The sequence below is a fragment of the Oncorhynchus kisutch genome, linkage group LG3, assembly GCF_002021735.2.
Source record: "Oncorhynchus kisutch isolate 150728-3 linkage group LG3, Okis_V2, whole genome shotgun sequence".
Lineage (NCBI taxonomy): Eukaryota > Metazoa > Chordata > Actinopteri > Salmoniformes > Salmonidae > Oncorhynchus > Oncorhynchus kisutch.
Genome location: NC_034176.2, coordinates 64,954,577 through 64,973,095, shown reverse-complemented (window position 1 = coordinate 64,973,095; position 18,519 = coordinate 64,954,577). Strand labels below are relative to the sequence as shown.

The window sequence follows — 18,519 nt, the reverse complement described above, 5'->3', positions numbered from 1 at the left end:
CTGAAATCAATTGTGCCCATTAATTAATTAGTCATTTTTGCAGATTAAGTGTTTGGGCAAGTAATGTATCAATATTTATTGTTTACAAATTAGCTATGACATAGCCAATGAATATAGCACAACTTTGGATTTCACCCCATCTCAAAACCAACTGATTTGAACGTTTGACATTTAAAGCAAAAGTACCAAAACGATTGCTGATGGTGAACCTGAACAATTGAGATAATATATATTTCTTCTTCTTCTTCTTATTATTTATTTTTTAACCCCTTCCTCCCCAATTACGTGGTATCCAACCCTCCCCAAACCCGGACGACGCTGGGCCAATTGTGCACCGCCCCATGGGTCGCTCTGTCGAGGCCGGCTGTGACAGAGCCTGGACTCGAACCAGGATCTCTAGTGCAATGAAGTGCCTTAGACCACTGAGCCACTTGGGAGGCCCCTGAAATAAAATCTATTGTAAGCCCCGTTCAGCAGGTATAGCCAGTTGAGAGTAGTCTCCGGTAGCTTACTTTTATTCCGGTAAAACACAATTTTCAACAGCACATTGATAACCATCTAGAAAATGACACATGCTGTCAATCAACTAATAAAGCCTAATATCGTGCAAGCCATTTTAGCAGTTGAATGCTAAAGGTGCCGCACAGATGTACATAATCCTGCAGGGACAGGCCGCCTAACCCGTGTTGGTCAGCACGCAAAGCTGGGCACAGTGCTCAGTTTGACTAGGCTACTGATATTCTCTGGGGTTGTTCGGCATGCAAAATGACTTGTAGATCAATGATTGTCAACACAGTTATATGGCTAGTTTGACAATGAATGAGAGGACACATCAGTTGTCACAAAAAAAAAGTGAACCGGCGATTCGCAATGTTTGAATCGATATTCTGAATTATGCATGCTACATTTGGATCGTTTTGAGGTCCACCGACCGATTTTAAACAACTGAAAAATCAGGTGAATCGTTACATCCCAACTATAAATACATAGCGTAGGCTATAAAAACATGTTATGTTTCCCCTGGCCAGGCGCAGATGGCATGGAATCGCATAGGCTTCTCTAGGCTACCTGCAGCTGTGGTTGTTATCAGTAGACTACAGTTGATCAGACTGAAGATCAGACTAATTGTGCACGTTGACAAATCATGAGGAATTTTATTTTTTTGTGGCAGTTATGGGCTTCCATATAAAACAGCTTTGATAGGCTAACTTTGCTATAACATGCCATTATAGCAACTCTATGCTAAAATGTAACGAGTGTAGGCTATAGACGAGAAAACAAACCCTTTAATTGTCTGCACATACATGCTTGTGAATTCTTGTATTATTCAAGAGTGTAATATGGTTTGGTTGCATTATTCAACAATGTCATATGTTTTAGAAGAAAAGTTGGATATTGTTGAATAGTTCGTGCTTTATGGCTAGTGGCTACTGTGATATTTATGTTAAATTTGAGCTGCAGACAAAGAATGTTGTGTTGCCAGCCACAACGAAAGGTAAAGCCAGGATGTAATGTGAATTGAAAAGTAGAATGTTATTTCACCACCCCGCTCCTCAGACCTTCATATCTCGTAGTGGGAATAGGGCCATCGTCAGCCTAAACAAGTCCTACTGAGCACCAAATTCCCTATCCCAATTATCATTTGAATAGATTACTTTTAGTGTCCTAGTAAAGCCCCTACTGATACTTTATATATTTTACAAGACAAAAAGCTCAATAGCTACTTTTCTCTTTATGATTGAGATTGCAACACCAGATCTGAATGAATCCATGCAGTCGTGTCAAATTAGAATCAAATGAATGGCCTGCTGAGCGTTCTCTGAGAAGGAAACCATCTTTTACTTTCAAACCCGAGACGGTAAAACCTCAGGGATAAACGACTTCTATGGAAAAAACAAGACTATGCAGGTCACAACAAAAGCCCTCGCATGTCAATAAGTAGCATTTCAGAAGTGATTACAGTAGAGAGAGCAGGATTTACAGAGGGCCTGTCTCCCTCGGACTCCCCCATTAGGGTGAACAGGACAGAGGGAGGGGAGCTAGAAAGCCTTAGGTCAACAACAATACAACACGTTTACTGCCAGACCCTATTCATCTTCCAAATATTATGGTATGAACTTACAGTGACCATTACAGTCGCCTGACTCTCTGTCAACTGCCAGCTTTAATTACTTGCAGCTGAGTCCCGGGGTTTGGTGTGTGTGTCAGATACTTAACCCTCCCATTGTTACCGCTGGCTGTCTACTACAGACGAACCTGGGAAGCAAGCAGTGAAAACCAGCCTACAGGCCTCGGGAGTCCCACAGCACTGCTCATTCTGGATGAAAACACAGTTTCCCACACAGAGGGGCCTGAAAATGACAAAGTCCGCCGCCTCCTCATCCCTGCTTCACGTTGCAGCGGCACAAGGGGACCTGGTGTGGTTTGAATGCTTCTACGTTAGGTAACCTCTTCAGAAAAGAAAGGCATAAACAAACACACTTTCTCTCCCATTCTCTGAGTCTGCCACTCCGTTTACTAGTCCCTCTACCAGTCCTCCCTGGCCACACTGATGGCACATGCGGGAACATGTGCACTCTGCACGGGGCCCTTCCAGTAAACAGAATGCAGACCGCACAGACAGAAAGTGTGTACTCTGCTCTCAGAGCTCTGCTCACGAATCAGTGGCTGGCCTGTTTTAGTGTTTCCACAGTCCCAGGACTTTATAAAGAGTGAAAATTCCTATTCTGCTGCATAGTTTCCTCCCTTGCAAACAGGGCACAGTGCTTTCTTTTCACATCGCTAAACACGATTTTCCTTTCGCACGGGGAAAAGAAAAACAAGGGTCAATATCATTAACTGGCTAAATAAACATATTGACTTGACACCATGTGTTGCCTCCATTCTAATACGCTCTGTTTTGCTGTTCTGTGAATTTGATCAAGTCAGACTGAAAATGAGGATAACTTAATTTTCTCTCCTATTCTGACAGATGTCACAGTTCAGAAAGTGAATCAGTTCACAGCTCCAAAACTGGATTTAAGATGCCAATTATTTGATTTGATCTGCTTCTAAACTAAAATGAATGAAGGGAAAGATGCCACCATCCCATTTCTCAAATAAATAATGCTGTTACTACACATGCAATGATGATAGGGTACAAATTAAGAAACAGGTACAATTTATTCAGCCCAACTCTGCCAAGCCTATGATCTGCCACATGTAGCCTACTGTTCAAAGATTCATCTTCTTTAGAGGCAAATCCAGGCGAAGTGGATCTCTAAACATCCACACAGTTAAAAATCGTGTCCATAGCATGTGAAACCCTTGTGTTCAGTTTTTACTGCACAACTCTATGTCGAAGTAAAAGTGTAAAGAGAGACCACTCACCATGGGAAAGGCAGGACTTACACTCCCATTCATTTCCCTCACATTCCTGCTGCTTGCTCTCACTAGCCCTAGCACCTGGGGCGTGGCACTGTGCTTTTGGCCGAATGACTGTTAACACCCCTTCTGTGCCCCTCCCCTCCCACCACTTGTCTTGTTATGGTGTTCACCAACCTTTTTCTATCAGCTTGTTCAACTTGTCATTTGAAGCTTGTCAAATAGAAATGGAGGCCATTGAGAAAAACACAAACAGCCAAAGTAGGATAAAGGTGCAGGGTGGCTAGGCTACATTATGGTGGGACAACACTAAATGAAGATACACTAGGAAGGATAAAGAATAGGCTTACCTTCACAGCAGCACATCTGATGTGCAACACAGGCAGGGAGAAACACATTCAGAGGGCTGGCACCTGCAGTGAGCTATTTACAACACTCCTGATATGTTTACAACCAAGCCTACATGAGGGCTGCCACTGACACCATAGCAACAGGGGGGCACTTTCCAGAAGAGAGTTGTCTCTTCTCCTGAGCTAATGAGGAGAAAAACAGACACATATATCCCTAAATAAGTTACCCTAATATTACAGGTGGCTATTTCAACAACTGCCAGAGTTACTGTAAATACTGCAGAATCATCTCAGTAAGCAATGGTAACACACACGTGTTAAATAAAATAAAAAAAAATCGTTCAAATCTTTAAACGCCACCCACAACCTCCCCTGACATCTAAAGCAGTCAAAGGGTCTGGGCAGCCATCAATCAACTCTATATTCAAATCAGGTGCTACTCTGGTATGAGCCCAGAGGGAGAACTCAACATCTTCGCAAAATACACTCCTAACGGCAAACCAACACAAACCATTGAAGCACAAGTCACATACGGCCGGCCGGCCTACTTTGTAAAACATTGACACAGAAAAATACGATTTTGAGTGAGGAATGTTGAATGATGACGTCAAAAGTGGTTTCAAATTTGTTCAACAGGAAGGAAGATGTTGCCACCCATGCGACTTGATAAAATGTATGACTGAAACATGGTGAAATTGTTGTGACAAAAATAAGTGCTAAAAGTATTCACCACAAATGTCAACCAAAACGTATTTGACAAGTAGGCCTAGCCTACCCTGTCCACTGTGATTCTCACACCCAACAGTAACCTATATCACCAAGAGTCCACTCAAGCCACAACAAAAAGGTTTCCCCAAAGGCAACTATGACAATCTCAACCATTGCAATGCCCTTCGGTTCAATTTGGCCAACCTAACAGAGGCATGATTCAAATGCGCCTGACAACTAAGGGATGGAGTTATAAAATGCTTCCACGGTATCACCCAACAGCAAATCTGTCCCCTCTCACTCTCTCCAGGAAAACTAGAGGGGTGGTGGAGAACAAATATGAGGGGTCACCAGCTCTGGTGTCAGGGATTAATGTAAATGTTCACATCCTCCATGTGTTGACATCTAGGGGGCAAGCTCAATTCATAGCACAGTTGGCCTGCGTGTTACCAATGTCACCGTACCGTCATCAACCCTCATCTCTTGCTGCTGTGCCCGCTGCCCAAATAGAGGTGTAAACAAGGACCACACGGCCTAGTGACATCATTATAGATGTGGTCACCAGCACACCTCCAACAAGGACATTGCAAAAAAGACTAACAAAGACACTGTGATGATGTGTGTCAGTCACAGTCTTGTGGAAACAGTTTGGTTAAAAGCACAACAGAAACAACTATTACTTTATGTTCTCTCCCACACACAGTTCCAGTCATAGAAGAAACTCCTACAGGTTCCCAATACATTGCCCCACCACACAGCTGAACTGGGGTCTCTATCTGTGCATAACCAAAGGAACATTCATATCTCCATCTAGGGTACCTGAAAACCAGAAACCAAATGCAAGTGTGACCATCCTCAGCCCCAGACCAGTCACAATCTCTCACTACCTGAGAAAAAAACATAATGGCTTCATTAATCCAATAGAGCAGGTCTGGTCTTCTCACCTACTTCCTGTGCCATGTCCTGTCACCTAAACCATCCACTGATGAATGTTTTATGACAATGCTCTCCATGGAATTGAATCCCAGAGCAGATCTATTCTTCACACAGAGACAGAGAGGAATCAACCACCTGAAAGAAAAACAAAACACAATGTGTGACTTACACAGGGGCCCATACCCTCAGCGTCCAGTGCACTTCCTGTTTCGTAGGAACATTTTAGGTGAATTTGATCACAAAATCCTCAAGATTCTCAATTTTATCTGTATTTTCAAATCACTGTACTACTTGGAACAATGTTGTTGGGGCAAATAGCTCAAATAAATTACTTAATGAGTGGCAATATTTGATTTATATACCAGTTGCAGTAGAATGTTTGGAAGGAGTCACGAGGAGTGTAGAGGTTAGGTGAGAGCAGATGTACTTCAGGCTTTCCACACAACCAGTCCAGTGTGTATCTGTGTGGTTGACCATTAGTACAGCGCCATAACGTCTCACGCAAACAATATCTTAACACTGAGATGAAAGAAGACAATTTTAGACCAATGCAAGAGCAGTGCATGGACAGAGGGGTTAACAGAGTGGATGTTTATCATTTCCCTTCCATGTGCTTCCTAGTGTGTGTAATTTATTCCATTCAGTATGACAGGGGAAGAAACAAACTAGCTGAGGTTTGTTAAACATTGAGTGAAACGCATCACAAGGTAAGTTGAGAGGTTTGGTTTATAGACTGTGCATTATCTTTATCAGGTCCCATATCACCTCTCAGAATGTGATCTGTGTCGTCTATGCATCTTTGGTCTTCTCACTCTTTATTCTTTCTCCATCTGTGTTTGTTTGTGAAAGGCAGCCAGGTCCTGGGTTAAGGGCAGCCGTTGGTGTCATGCAAGGCTCAGAGATCGTGACCTGATTCCTGTTTCTGTCCAGCTAATCTCACGGTGACCAGAGACCACTTCTTGGAATCAGACTAGGCCTACCTCCGACTGGCTCGCAAGACAACACCACCAACCATCATCAGGATAAACTAGCCAGTCACAGTGAGCCCTACTGTGGAATTAAATTCTGAGTGTATTTTTGTTAGTTGTTATGATTCTTAATTATCACGCATGCACAGTTTACAGATACAGAGCGTAATTTGAGTGGAAGATCTGTGCGAGAGCTGCTGCTACAGATCCTGTTGCTGCTGGAGTGAAACGTGCTTCTATTAGCCCAATCATTGTGCAACAATTCTACAGATTTGATGGTCACGCTTAAAGATATATACTATTTTTTATTTCTCAACTGGTAATTGAAGAGCGCTTCTCATTCGCCATTCAAGTGCTTAGGCAACAGTGGGCAGGATTCAGATAATCCCACCACAAAAGCTGGAAGCAGTATGCATTTTGAAAACGTATACGTATTGTGTGAAACCTTAACGTTTTACTTCATATCATGAGGCATGTCTTTACATTGCTTCAAAGTGGCTGAGCCAAAATCCGTTTCTATAAACGAGGAGGCAATTATTTAAAAAAACAACTCCATATGCCACTGAAACAATTAGCCGATTTCTCTCATGTTCTATTGGTTTTCAAATCAACTTTCTTTCATTGTCCAGTAGCCTAAGGCACAATCCTAGTCATATTAGCAACCCATGTTTGTTGCTGCATCTTTAGATCTCCCATTTCTCAAAATTTCTAATGGATATTTTCATTCATCTCTGTCACATGAAACCACTTGCATGTGCAGTGTGCTTTTGATAACCATGTTGTTTTCTCTCTAATTGCATTATGGAAGGAACATTCACGCATAGCCTACTGACGTGTGTGCATTGCCACACAGCTATAATGTTAACAAATAATTGTTTATCATAATTTTAAGCCAAAAGTTCTGATCTGTTGCATCAGCCTCAATGCTTTTTAAAGTTATTTTGATGTACTAGTTGTATGAATATGGGATCTTTTGTCGCACAACTGTCCCAGAGTCTGTTTGGAATTTCTTTCTCGCACAGAACAACAAGCTGACCAACAGAGTAGGTCAACTTTTTTACTATGGAGGATAGTAGATTGACATAGGCTAAAGATTTTGCTGTTCGTTACTCATCTTGTTGGCTGAGAAACATTATGTGGACAGTTATTCTAACATCTTCAAACTGCACATCGGAATTCAGTAAGAAGGACGAATGCTATTGCATCTGTGAGTTGCATGTTCTGTTTAGAGAACGACCGATATGGATTTTTTTAGGGCTAATGTCCATACTAATTTGGTATTTTAGGCCGATATTCAATTTCATTAAATTTCCCAGAGACAGCCATGTATGCATTAATTCATCAATTAAAGAAAATCTAACAATACATTTGCATTCTTTTTTTTTTTACCAATCTAACTTCATAACATTTTATTTGAATGGTAAATCTCTTGATAAACTGGGTAAATTAAGATGGCATAGGCCTACTCACAATACATGTGAATGCATATTCAATAAGAGTGTGTGCATGCATTGAGTTATTGAGCTTGTTTTAGCTGATCAGTGGATGCTACAGATGACAATCTGTTTCCCTTCTATTTGGGACGTATAGTAGCCTACTGATCAACAACATTTGCATAGCAGAATCACTCCAGCATGTCACGCCTGTATGGAAGGACATCATATAGGCACTGCTGTTAGTTTGAGAATATCTATTCAATGCAAATGGGTCCAACATAACGTCATGATTTGTGATCATGAATTGTTATGAAACTAGTATTTTTAGTCATTTTCTGTGATCTGGAATATATTAGATTTTTTTTGTTGCCGTCAGGACGCACCTCTAAACAACTCAGCTGCCATGACTAAATTCGAAATAACTCAATCATTTGTTGAGTTTTCAGATACTATGAGAACTAGCTAATGGTGATTACATTCGCTACGAAGCCATATATGTGGATAATATATTTAACAGAGAGAGCGAGGGTAGCAAAAAAATATTAAACGACGATGCACATTCTGTCTGAACAGCTGAAATCTGCCATAGTTTGAGAAGTGAGAACACACATACACGCACCGATCTACAGATTTGAGTCCATAAACATGCAGTATGATTCTTAAGTAGCTAAACCTATTGCCAACCTTTATTTAGCCATTTTAAACACTTCCTTCTTTACCTATTACGACAATCATTTAATCCGACTCATCAACTGTCAATTTACCGGTACGATTGCAGACCAGGCCTTGCATACCATCAGGCTGTCAGTCACAATCGGGTCCATCTGCTAATATCTATCTTGTTACTGCTTGTCTCATTCATAGGACACATCACAGGACTGCCATTCCCCCATTCCCCCATATTCACAAGGACGCTGCTTCACAATGAGCTCAGTGTGCCCACATAGGCATTTCTCCAGCCAGCGGGAAAACCATGCTTAGGCAACAAGGAGGCCTGTGGTCACTCAGTACGCACAAATACACTCACTGCATGACATCACCAAGCCAAGCTTTTAGCTTCTCAGCCTCCCAAACAGGACAATCAGAAAAACAACCAGCTATACAACACTGAAATTAGAGTTCATTTACCTCAGAGAGTATCTGCACCGTAGAGATTAATTGCACTGACTAGTGATGAAAAAAAATCCATACAGTTACATATCGGGATATCATTTTGGACGATGTATCGTTTCATTTTGACAATATCGCAATATTTTTGTGCTAGTTGCACCAAAGTTCCAGTATTTTTCCTTCATAGCTTGTTCTCCATCTTGTTTTTAAATAGGGAGCCAATTTGGTTTGAGCACTTTTATTGCCACAACTGATCAAAGGATAACAGCATGGAGTCTTTTCCTGTAATGTTTGACAAGGTTCTAGAACACATTTGGAGAGATTTTGCAGATCCTTTCAAGATTCTTCACATTCTTGGCTTTGCGCTTCTCAACTGCCCTCCTCAACTCAACCCACTGGTTTTCGATTGGATTGAGGTCCGGCGACTGAGATGGCCATGGCAGAACATTGATTTTGTTGTCACAGAACCATTTCTGTGTGGATTTTGAGGTATGTTTTAGGTCATTGTCTTGTTGGAAAGTCCCCCTACGGCCAAGTCCCAGCCTTCTGGCAGAGGCAACCAGATTCTCAGCCAAAAATTGCCTGAAACTTGGTGGAATTCATTATGCCATCAATCTTAACCAGTGCCCCTGGACCTCTGGAATTAAAACAACCCCAGAACATCACTGACCCACCACCATATTTCACCGTGGGTACGAGGTGCCTCTCCTATTATGCATCTCTGTTTCGACGCCAAACATACCGATGCTGTATCTGACCAAAATGTTAAATGTTGGTCTTATCTGACCAGAGCACCTTCTTCCAGTCATAATTTAAATGACGGTTGGCAAACTCCAAGCACTTGCGTCTCTGTTTTGGCGTCAGAATGAGCCTGGCAACCCTTCCAAAGAGCCTGTGGTTGTGGAGGTGGAGTCTGATGGTGCTTTTTGAAACCTGGTGACACCAAGATGCCACCAAGGCCTGCAATTCTTTCACAGTGATTCTTGGGGATTTTGTTGATTCTCTCACCATCCTCCTCCCTATCCTGGGGGGGGGGGGGGGGGGGGGATGCATTTGTGTCCTCTACCTGTGAGGTTTTCAACTGTTCCAAATCTTTTCCATTTTCAATTAATTGCTCTGACAGTGCTCAGTGGTATATTCATTTGTTTGTGGATCTTCTTGTAGCCATTACCAGATTCATGAAGGTCTACAACCATCGGTCTCTTTTGAACTGCCAGTTCTTTTGTTTTCTTCATAGTGTTGGATGACAAAGGGATATTGCACGCGTTACCTCATTTTTATACCCTAGTGAAACAGGAAGTGATGTAACGGCTCAATATAGTTTCTTAAGACTTAGATCAACTTAAATAAGTGGAATTTAATTCCTGGTTTAATTTTGTTAGATGTTATTTACAATCATCTTTAAGGATGCCATTAATTGTGAAAACCTGATGTGGAGGATCTATAAATGATTTTGGTTGGTTCCATTGAAACATGAATAAAGTACAGTATTTCTCACATGTTGGTATTTTGAGTTTCTCTATAATTATATTGTTTACATTTTTGTAAGTATTGTTTGTGTATTGCCAGTCAGGGGTGCCAGTAGTTTTGGATCCCACTGTGTGTATATGTACAGTGTGTCAAAAAAGTATTTAGTCAGCCACCAAATGTGAAAGTTCTCCCACTTAAAAAGATGAGAGAGGCCTGTAATTTCAATCATAGGTACACTTCAACTACAGACAAAATGAGAAAAAAATTCCAGAAAATCACATTGTAGGATTTTAAATTGATTTATTTGCAAATGATGGTGGAAAATAAGTATTTGGTCAATAACAACCGTTTATCTCAATACTTTGTTATATACCCTTTGTTGGCAATGACAGAGGTCAAACATTTCTGTAAGTCTTCACAAGGTTTACACACACTGTTGCTGGTATTTTGGCCCATTCCTCCATGCAGATCTCCTCTATAGCAGTGATGTTTTGGGGCTGTTGCTGGGCAACACAGACTTTCAACTCCCTCCAAAGATTTTCTATGGGGTTGAGATCTGGAGACGGGCTAGGCCACTCCAGGACCTTGAAATGCTTCTTACGAAGCCACTCCTTCGTTGCCCGGGCGATGTCTTTGGGATCATTGTCATGCTGAAAGACCCAGCCACGTTTAATCTTCAATGCCCTTGCTGATGGAAGGAGGCTTTCACTCAAAATCTCACGATACATGGCCCAATTCATTCTTTCCTTTACACGGATCAGTCGTCCTGGTCCCTTTGCAGAAAAACAGCCCCAAAGCATGATGTTTCCACCCCCATGCTTCACAGTAGGTATGGTGTTCTTTGGATGCAACTCAGCATTCTTTGTCCTCCAAACACAATGAGTTGAGTTTTTACCAAAAAGTTATATTTTGGTTTCATCTGACCATATGACATTCTCCCAATCTTCTTCTGGATCATCCAAATGCTCTCTAGCAAACTTCAGACGGGCCTGAACATATACTGGCTTAAGCAGGGGGACAGGTCTGGCACTGCAGGATTTGAGTCCCTGGCGGCGTAGTGTGTTACTGATGGTAGGCTTTGTTACTTTGGTCCCAGCTCTCTGCAGGTCATTCACTAGGTCCCCCCGTGTGGTTCTGGGATTTTTTCTCTGGAATTCTTGCTTGTGATCATTTTGACCCCACGGGGTGAGATCTTGCGTGGAGCCCCAGATCGAGGGAGATTTTCCACCATAATTTGCAAATAAATTCATAAAAAATCCTACAATGTGATTTTCTGGATTTTTTTTATCTCATTTTGTCTGTCATAGTTTAAGTGTAGCTATGATGAAAATTACAGGCCTCTCTCATATTTTGAAGTGGGAGAACTTGCACAATTGGTGGCTGACTAAATACTTTTTTGCCCCATGGTATATATTAGAATAATGAGAACCGCAAAACATATCGTATCGGCACCTAAATATCGTGATAATATTGTCTTGTGAAGTCCATGGTAATTCCCAGCCCTACTGACTACACACACAAACAAGCCCCCACATGTACTAATAGCTCTCACACACACACAGTCAACACTGCAGTTCTACTATATTATATTTATTTCACTGCGTGACCAAGTCACTACCCACTCTATATGTATAAAAATAGTGTAATACAGTCCATTATTACTATGCATAATACCTCTCTTATTACTTTGACTCTTTTTTCGGTATTATTGTTATTGACTGAAGTACTGCATTGTTGAGGGAGCTAATCAAGGGGCCAGGGTTCCAGTCTGGAAGCATACTTTTGACTGCACCTACAGTATTGCAGTTTAACTGAATCCTGGCCAAGAAAGACAATTCCCATTGACGGCGTCGTAGAGAAGTCGAATTATAAAATTTGCAACAAGACTTTAGTCACCCCCTTTATGCACAAAACAACCATTAAATTATTCAAATAATTGTCGCTGAGAGTCCTTTTTAATATTTTTTTCATCACTCACAGCAGAAGTTAACATTTTATATTCTTGCTCTGAGGTCATGACCCCAGCTAGCCAGGGGAAGTGCCGGTTGGCTTGTTTAGCTGCCCACCTGCTTTGACTGAGTTCTCGGAGCAGGTTCGCTCGACACTGCTGTCTGTCCAGTGCGCACAGAGTGCTACTGCGCAGGCGGCGTAGACCCAGTAAGAAAGTTGGCAGCAACCACAGAACGGTATATGCGAACGTGAGAAGATTAAGTTGAAAACAACGGTCGGCCATCTTGTAGGCAGTTTCTAGTTCTTCTTATATCTCAGTGGATCTAGCACACAAGCATTTTGCTTCCCCCTTTATACCTGCTGTAAACTCTGTATGTGACAAATACAAATTGATTAGATTTAGATTTTGTTAAAAGACAAAAAGGGAAATACTATTTACTAGGATCAGGGAGATACCAGTATCGTGGCAAGGAAACAAAACAATGTGGATTGAACTTCTTTAGGAAAACAGCCCAAATGTTGGAAACAAATATCATTATGTTGTCATCCAGAGTCACATTTATTTATTTTCCAAGCTATAGTACAGAATATTTTACACACAGCAGGTTAATGGACCAAATAGTCTGCTTCATGGTTTCATTTTTGTCATGGAAAAAATAAATTGCAATACTGGTATAGTCCCGGCCCTATGATTTACCCAGGATCATATGAAGGAGAAAAATGCATCTCTTCCCAAGTGAATGATTGATGAACAATGGTTACTGGTTGAGGCTCTATCAGTACCAGCCATGTTGACATAGGAGAACTATGAAAGACTCCAAACCATTTACCCAGCAGCCCATGAAATCCACAGTCAAACGTCAGCTCTGTAGAGCATGGGGAAACAGAGACTCCTTTCCTACCATCCATCTATAAAGCCCAGGAGAGTTATTAGTGATATGCTTAAAAATAGCCTGCGGCGTCACAAGGCTCTAAATATGGAACCTTTGTGTATTTGCTCTTGATTTTGCTACGGGCGCATGTTGAATCTGCTGATAAGAATGTTGAAATAAGCTGATAAAATATTTGGCATTAACAATTTATGTTAGGAAGGGTTGTTTTGGCCTTGAGGCTCCCCCTTCATGGGGGTTGGGGAGGGAGGTTGTGGATGCATTTAGAATAATCGACAAACATGAAAATAACATAGATTATTACTGAGCAGAGCACTATGAAGGACTGCAGCAACAGCAGTCAGAACAACCAAAATGAAACCAACTGTGTATTTACCCATTTGTACACATTGACCACAATCCTGATTGAATTCTTCAGTTGGACCATGATGGTGCCGCATGGAGGGCTGTGTGGGGTTGGAGCGGTCTTTGCCTTGGCCAGTGCTGCACGGCAGTGCTAATTTGTCCTTCAGTCTCACCTCTCCCAGCCATACTAAGACCACACCTACAGTATATTAATCACCTAAGAGGATTTGGCACAAAATCTAATTAAGGCTTTAGAATGTCTGCTGATTAATTAGAAATAACCATGGGAGAATGAGGCTATTATCAGAGCAATGGTACATGCCAACACCACCACAAATAAATAATTGATGGCAACTCAGTTTGCAATGTTTGGAGGCGAGGGTGTTATCCTGAGAAGAACAAAATGAATTAAGCTACATAATTTAGTTCAGCAGAATTGTTCGGTTGCCAAGGCTGTATTGGATGGGATTCAAAACTATGAGGGACAATGAATGCTGTTCCAGATACGTTTTGAGAAAGGTAGTAGCCCATTTTTTTGCCACACAGATTGATTAAACAGTGCTATCAAGCAAGAGGCCCTGAGATAAAATGTAATCAGTCCCATCTCTAACCAGAAACAGGTTCCATCTGGTTCAGAGCTTGGCAGTGGGGCACCGTCATACCTGATGATGACGTCTGGTTTTCCCACTCACCAAAACCCTTCTAACATTTCACAATTTATCAGGCTGTGACTAAGAGGCAGTTCAGCTGAGGTAAAATTATAACTAACTGTACTTCAGTGAAAGTGAACCTTATTATGCTCCCAATTACAAGTTACTGAGACTTAAGACGGGTAGCTAAGCTACTTACATAAAACGTAAAATATATTTATTTTTTATGACAGGATGTTAGGGGGAACAATAGGACACCGTCATTCCAAAAGGTGCCATTCTTTCTGCCCCCACCTCCCTGAGAACTAACAGGTGACTCAGGAAAAAGGAATGAAAACACAGGAAATTGAGATTGCACAACCATTATGGTGTGCTGGAATGTTTGTCTCTTTATACCCCCCTTGAAGTCACAGTGTTGCCAAAGCCCTTGGCATACCTCCGGTGTATAATAATCTATCGTTGGGCAAGCTCTCTGACACAGAGCACGTGTTGGTGTAGCAATGGCAGGAGGGAGGGAGGAGAGAAACAGCTTTAACAAGAATAGAATCACAAATCAGGAATAGGACTTTAAATAGCACTAAAGAACCAGGGGTTATCTGAAAACTACCACAAGAGGAAAAGGCTTAAGGTCTTTGGTTAAGATTGATGAACAATGCTCATTAGCGGTGGATCCAAGTGGGGCAGACTTTTCACGATGTCCACATAAGGAGCCAAGCTCTTTGAGGAGGGACTAGAAAAGCTGTAAGCCTATACTGAAACCTGACCTTGTCTCCTCAGCTGCTAACGGAAAAGCTCCTGACAGCTATGATTTAGCCCTCTAAATATTTAACATCTTTGTTGACATAAAAAAAGTCTTCATTTCGCTCTGGGTAGAAACAGAGGGATCAGAGCTCGGAGACGCATTTGGGTTTTCACAGAAAGGTGTCACAAATCAGTCTCCTACGAGGGAGAGGCACAGCGAGAGCAGAGAGCGCCACAGCCAACCTCCCAGACGATCCCGTCTATCACTGGTACAGCACCTGTGGCCAAAGAGGATTTAATAAACCACTAACCTCGGACATCCAGAACTAAAACCTTGCGTAATTGCGTCAGTTGCTCGATTAGGTTATAGGGGGGAGACGCATTCGAAAAATTACTAATGAGACAAGTGGTCTCCGCCCCTCTAAACATAAACTCTCAGACAGTTTGGGGCAAGTCTACAGCCTAGATACCTCTTCCCCTTCTGAAATTTGAAAGATGTGAGGTCCTGCTAAATCGTGATTTGTCCAAAAGACCAGTGACAAAAAAATCTGTGTACCTGAAAGCTCCACGTAAATGGCGTCAGCATACTAGGTTCGGTTTGCTCCTAGCAGAACCCGGCTAGGCAAAGTGAACGTCTGTGCCTCGCGTGGTCCTTTAAAAAAGACCTTTGCTTGAAAAACTAGAAAAAAAGCAGCAAAATTATTATTTGTCCCTCATGAGATGCTGTAGCAACAACATACCCAGTAACACTTCCTCAAAATAATTACTCAAAGATAAATCAAGAAATCTGTAATTCATTTGGACGATTTTGCAAAGGAGGTCTTAGTTGTGCAATTTCACATCTAACTGGATTATTTAAGTTAAAAAAATGGTATGAAAACTAGTTGTCTCTCGTTCAATGACAACAAACACTATTGAAAAATCTTGTCCATAGTTCCCACTCCTACTAGGAGTAGTACTGTTGACCAATCACTGACGAAGGGGAGCAGACTTCAGCTACCAAACTTCGACTTGCCTTAAGAATTTTTTGTGTGCGCGTGAACAGATGAAAAAAACCTGCCAAACACCAAAACTTCACCAAATGTTTTCATAATATATCCACAAAATGTTTCGATTGGGAAGCATGCAGCAGGCTTTAGTCGTCGCATCACACTCTGTCGACAGCTGCTATTACCATTTATGTTACGTGCATCTGTCAACAAGAGATTTCTGAAATACTAAACGTGAGAATGAATCTACCACCCGAGTGGGCACAGGGTACCCTGTGGGCACAGGGTATCACTGAATACAGCAGGATCTGTCTCTGAGACAAAAGCCAAGGGACAGTGTTGAGACTAGGCAATTGTATCGCCCAATTTAAGGCCCTATTTGGTCAGAGACTATGCTGTTAAGTGCATAGGCCTACATAAGGCCGACATGTATTTCCTTATAGTTACTGGCAGTAGCAGAAATCAAATCGTGCCAAGTTCTGATTCCAAAGATAAGCTAGAACTTGGGTACGTGCAGATCATGTGGCACAAGATTATGATCACTTTGTTGATTGTACAGAATGTCTAACCGAAATGTGACTTCTGCTTTATCCCAACCCCACCAAAAGACACATACAGGTTGGAGAGGTTGGAGTAGGGGTTGCCACACTGGGCGCCCGTGGAGCAGTTGTTACGGGGAGTTTACTGCCTTGCTCAAGGGCACAGCGGCAGGCAATGGCATATAGGATACCAGCAACCCTCCAATTGCCTGGCTCACTTTCCGCCAGATTTCCCCCCCTTCAGACCCAGGATTCAAACTGGCAACCCTCCGGTAGCTGGCTCGCCTCTCTAACTGCTTGGCTACCTGCTGCCCGATGTGTCATTCTTCCTGCACGATTGTGTCTTTCTTGAATTGTCCCCAACAGACAACTGATCTGGGAATCCCTTCAATAGCTCCTAAAACAGGGTTTCTGAAATGCAAGCCCTATGTAATCAATTAGAGTCACATGAGACCACAGTCTTGAAGTTCACCAAAATCACAAATGGCATTTAACAGTACTGATAAAAGCCACACTTAAACTCAATGAGGCAAGGCACTTCATTCACAGCAGTGACTTGTTGTATCAATACAAACCATGCAACAGGGACTGCTGTGTCGATCATTATGGGATACTGATGTTTTGAGAAAGATAGGCCTTAACCAACTGGCCTTGTTGTATTGCCAACCTCTTGACATTCTTTATAGAGATTGTAGCCCTGCAACCATTGTGGCTTTTGCTCTACATATTTTCTCACACTCATCTGACCTAGTATTCCCTTGCCAAATTATGATCAGGGTGTCTATGCCACTGGCTACATTATTCTGCAGTCATTTTAAACAAAAAAAGTACATAAGAAAAAAGAACATAGATAAATGAAAGCCTCGTAGCATAATACCGTCAGAAATCTGTCAATTTGGGCCTCGGGTGGCGCAGTGGTTAAGGGCGCTGTACTGCAGCGCCAGCTGTGCCACCAGAGACTCTGGGTTCGCGCCCAGGCTCTGTCGTAACCGGCCACGACCGGGAGGTCCGTGGGGCGATGCACAATTGGCCTAGCGTCGTCCGGGTTAGGGAGGGATTGGCCGGTAGGGATATCCTTGTCTCATCGCGCACCAGCGACTCCTGTGGCAGGCCGGGTGCAGTGCACGCTAACCAAGGTTGCCAGGTGCACGGTGTTTCCTCCGAGAAATTGGTGCGGCTGGCTTCTGGGTTGGATGTGTGCTGTGTTAAGAAGCAGTGCGGCTTGGTTGGGTTGTGTATCGTAGGACGCATGACTTTCAACCTTCGTCTCTCCTGAGCCCGGACGGGAGTTGTAGCGATGAGACAAGATAGTAGCTACTAAACAATTGGATACCACGAAATTGGGGTAAAATAAAGATTTAAAAAATAAATCTGTCAATTTGATTCGAGAACAAGAAGGATGATAACCACTGCAAGGTGAAATGACAAGTGTTGATGTTACTATCAGTGACTGTTGCTAGGGGTGCTAGGAGGTTAAACCGCTCACGCATAGAATGGTTAGAGCCTAAACAAGATCACAGTAAATACTGGAAGAGGTAATGATTTGACCAGATGCCAATTGCTCCTCTTTACTGAGGTTTGGTTAGTGTTAACCATTAACCTCTGAGAGTTTCTAAAAGGAAGTTATGGGGGAGAAGGAAATTATGGGGGAGAGCCCCACGGCCGCTATGGGACCCCCAACCAAAAGGAAGTATTACTCGTTATGTCAGTTACTGGCAGCCAGTCAATAAGCCCATGTCAGCTAATAGTTTAGTTTGCTAGGTAAGTTAGTCTAGCCAGCTAATCTAAACCTTGTTTAAGTCATGAATTAGTGACTGGGCACTCAAGGCATGTTCCCAGTGAGAGTGAATATCAAAATCAATGAGGGTCCCCTAGAGGTCAGGACCCTCATTGATTTTGATATTCACTCTCACTCAGGTGTCATATGAACATGGAATAAGTCATGGCAAAATGTGGGTTTTAGGTCCATCAGTGAAGTTCCGGCACCGACAGAGATGGCCGCCTCGCTTCGCGTTCCTAGGAAACTATGCAGTTTTTAGTTTTTTTTACGTGTTATTTCTTACATTGGTACCCC

At 42.3% G+C, this 18,519-nt stretch overlaps 1 protein-coding gene across 2 annotated transcripts in view; it reads right to left on the bottom strand.

The window, feature by feature from the left end:
- LOC109874559 (nuclear factor of activated T-cells 5) overlaps window positions 1-18,519 on the bottom strand; it is a 54,283-nt gene that overhangs the window by 25,535 nt on the left and 10,229 nt on the right. Inside the window, exon 1 of one of the 2 annotated variants that reach the window (XM_031810967.1) lies at window positions 5,366-5,488. The exons of the other annotated variant lie outside the window; for it this stretch is intronic. Coding sequence (XP_031666827.1) covers window positions 5,366-5,381 — 16 coding nt within the window. The 5' untranslated portion in view covers window positions 5,382-5,488. Of the gene's footprint in view, window positions 1-5,365; window positions 5,489-18,519 lie in introns of those variants that run through there. 2 annotated transcript variants of the gene reach the window in all.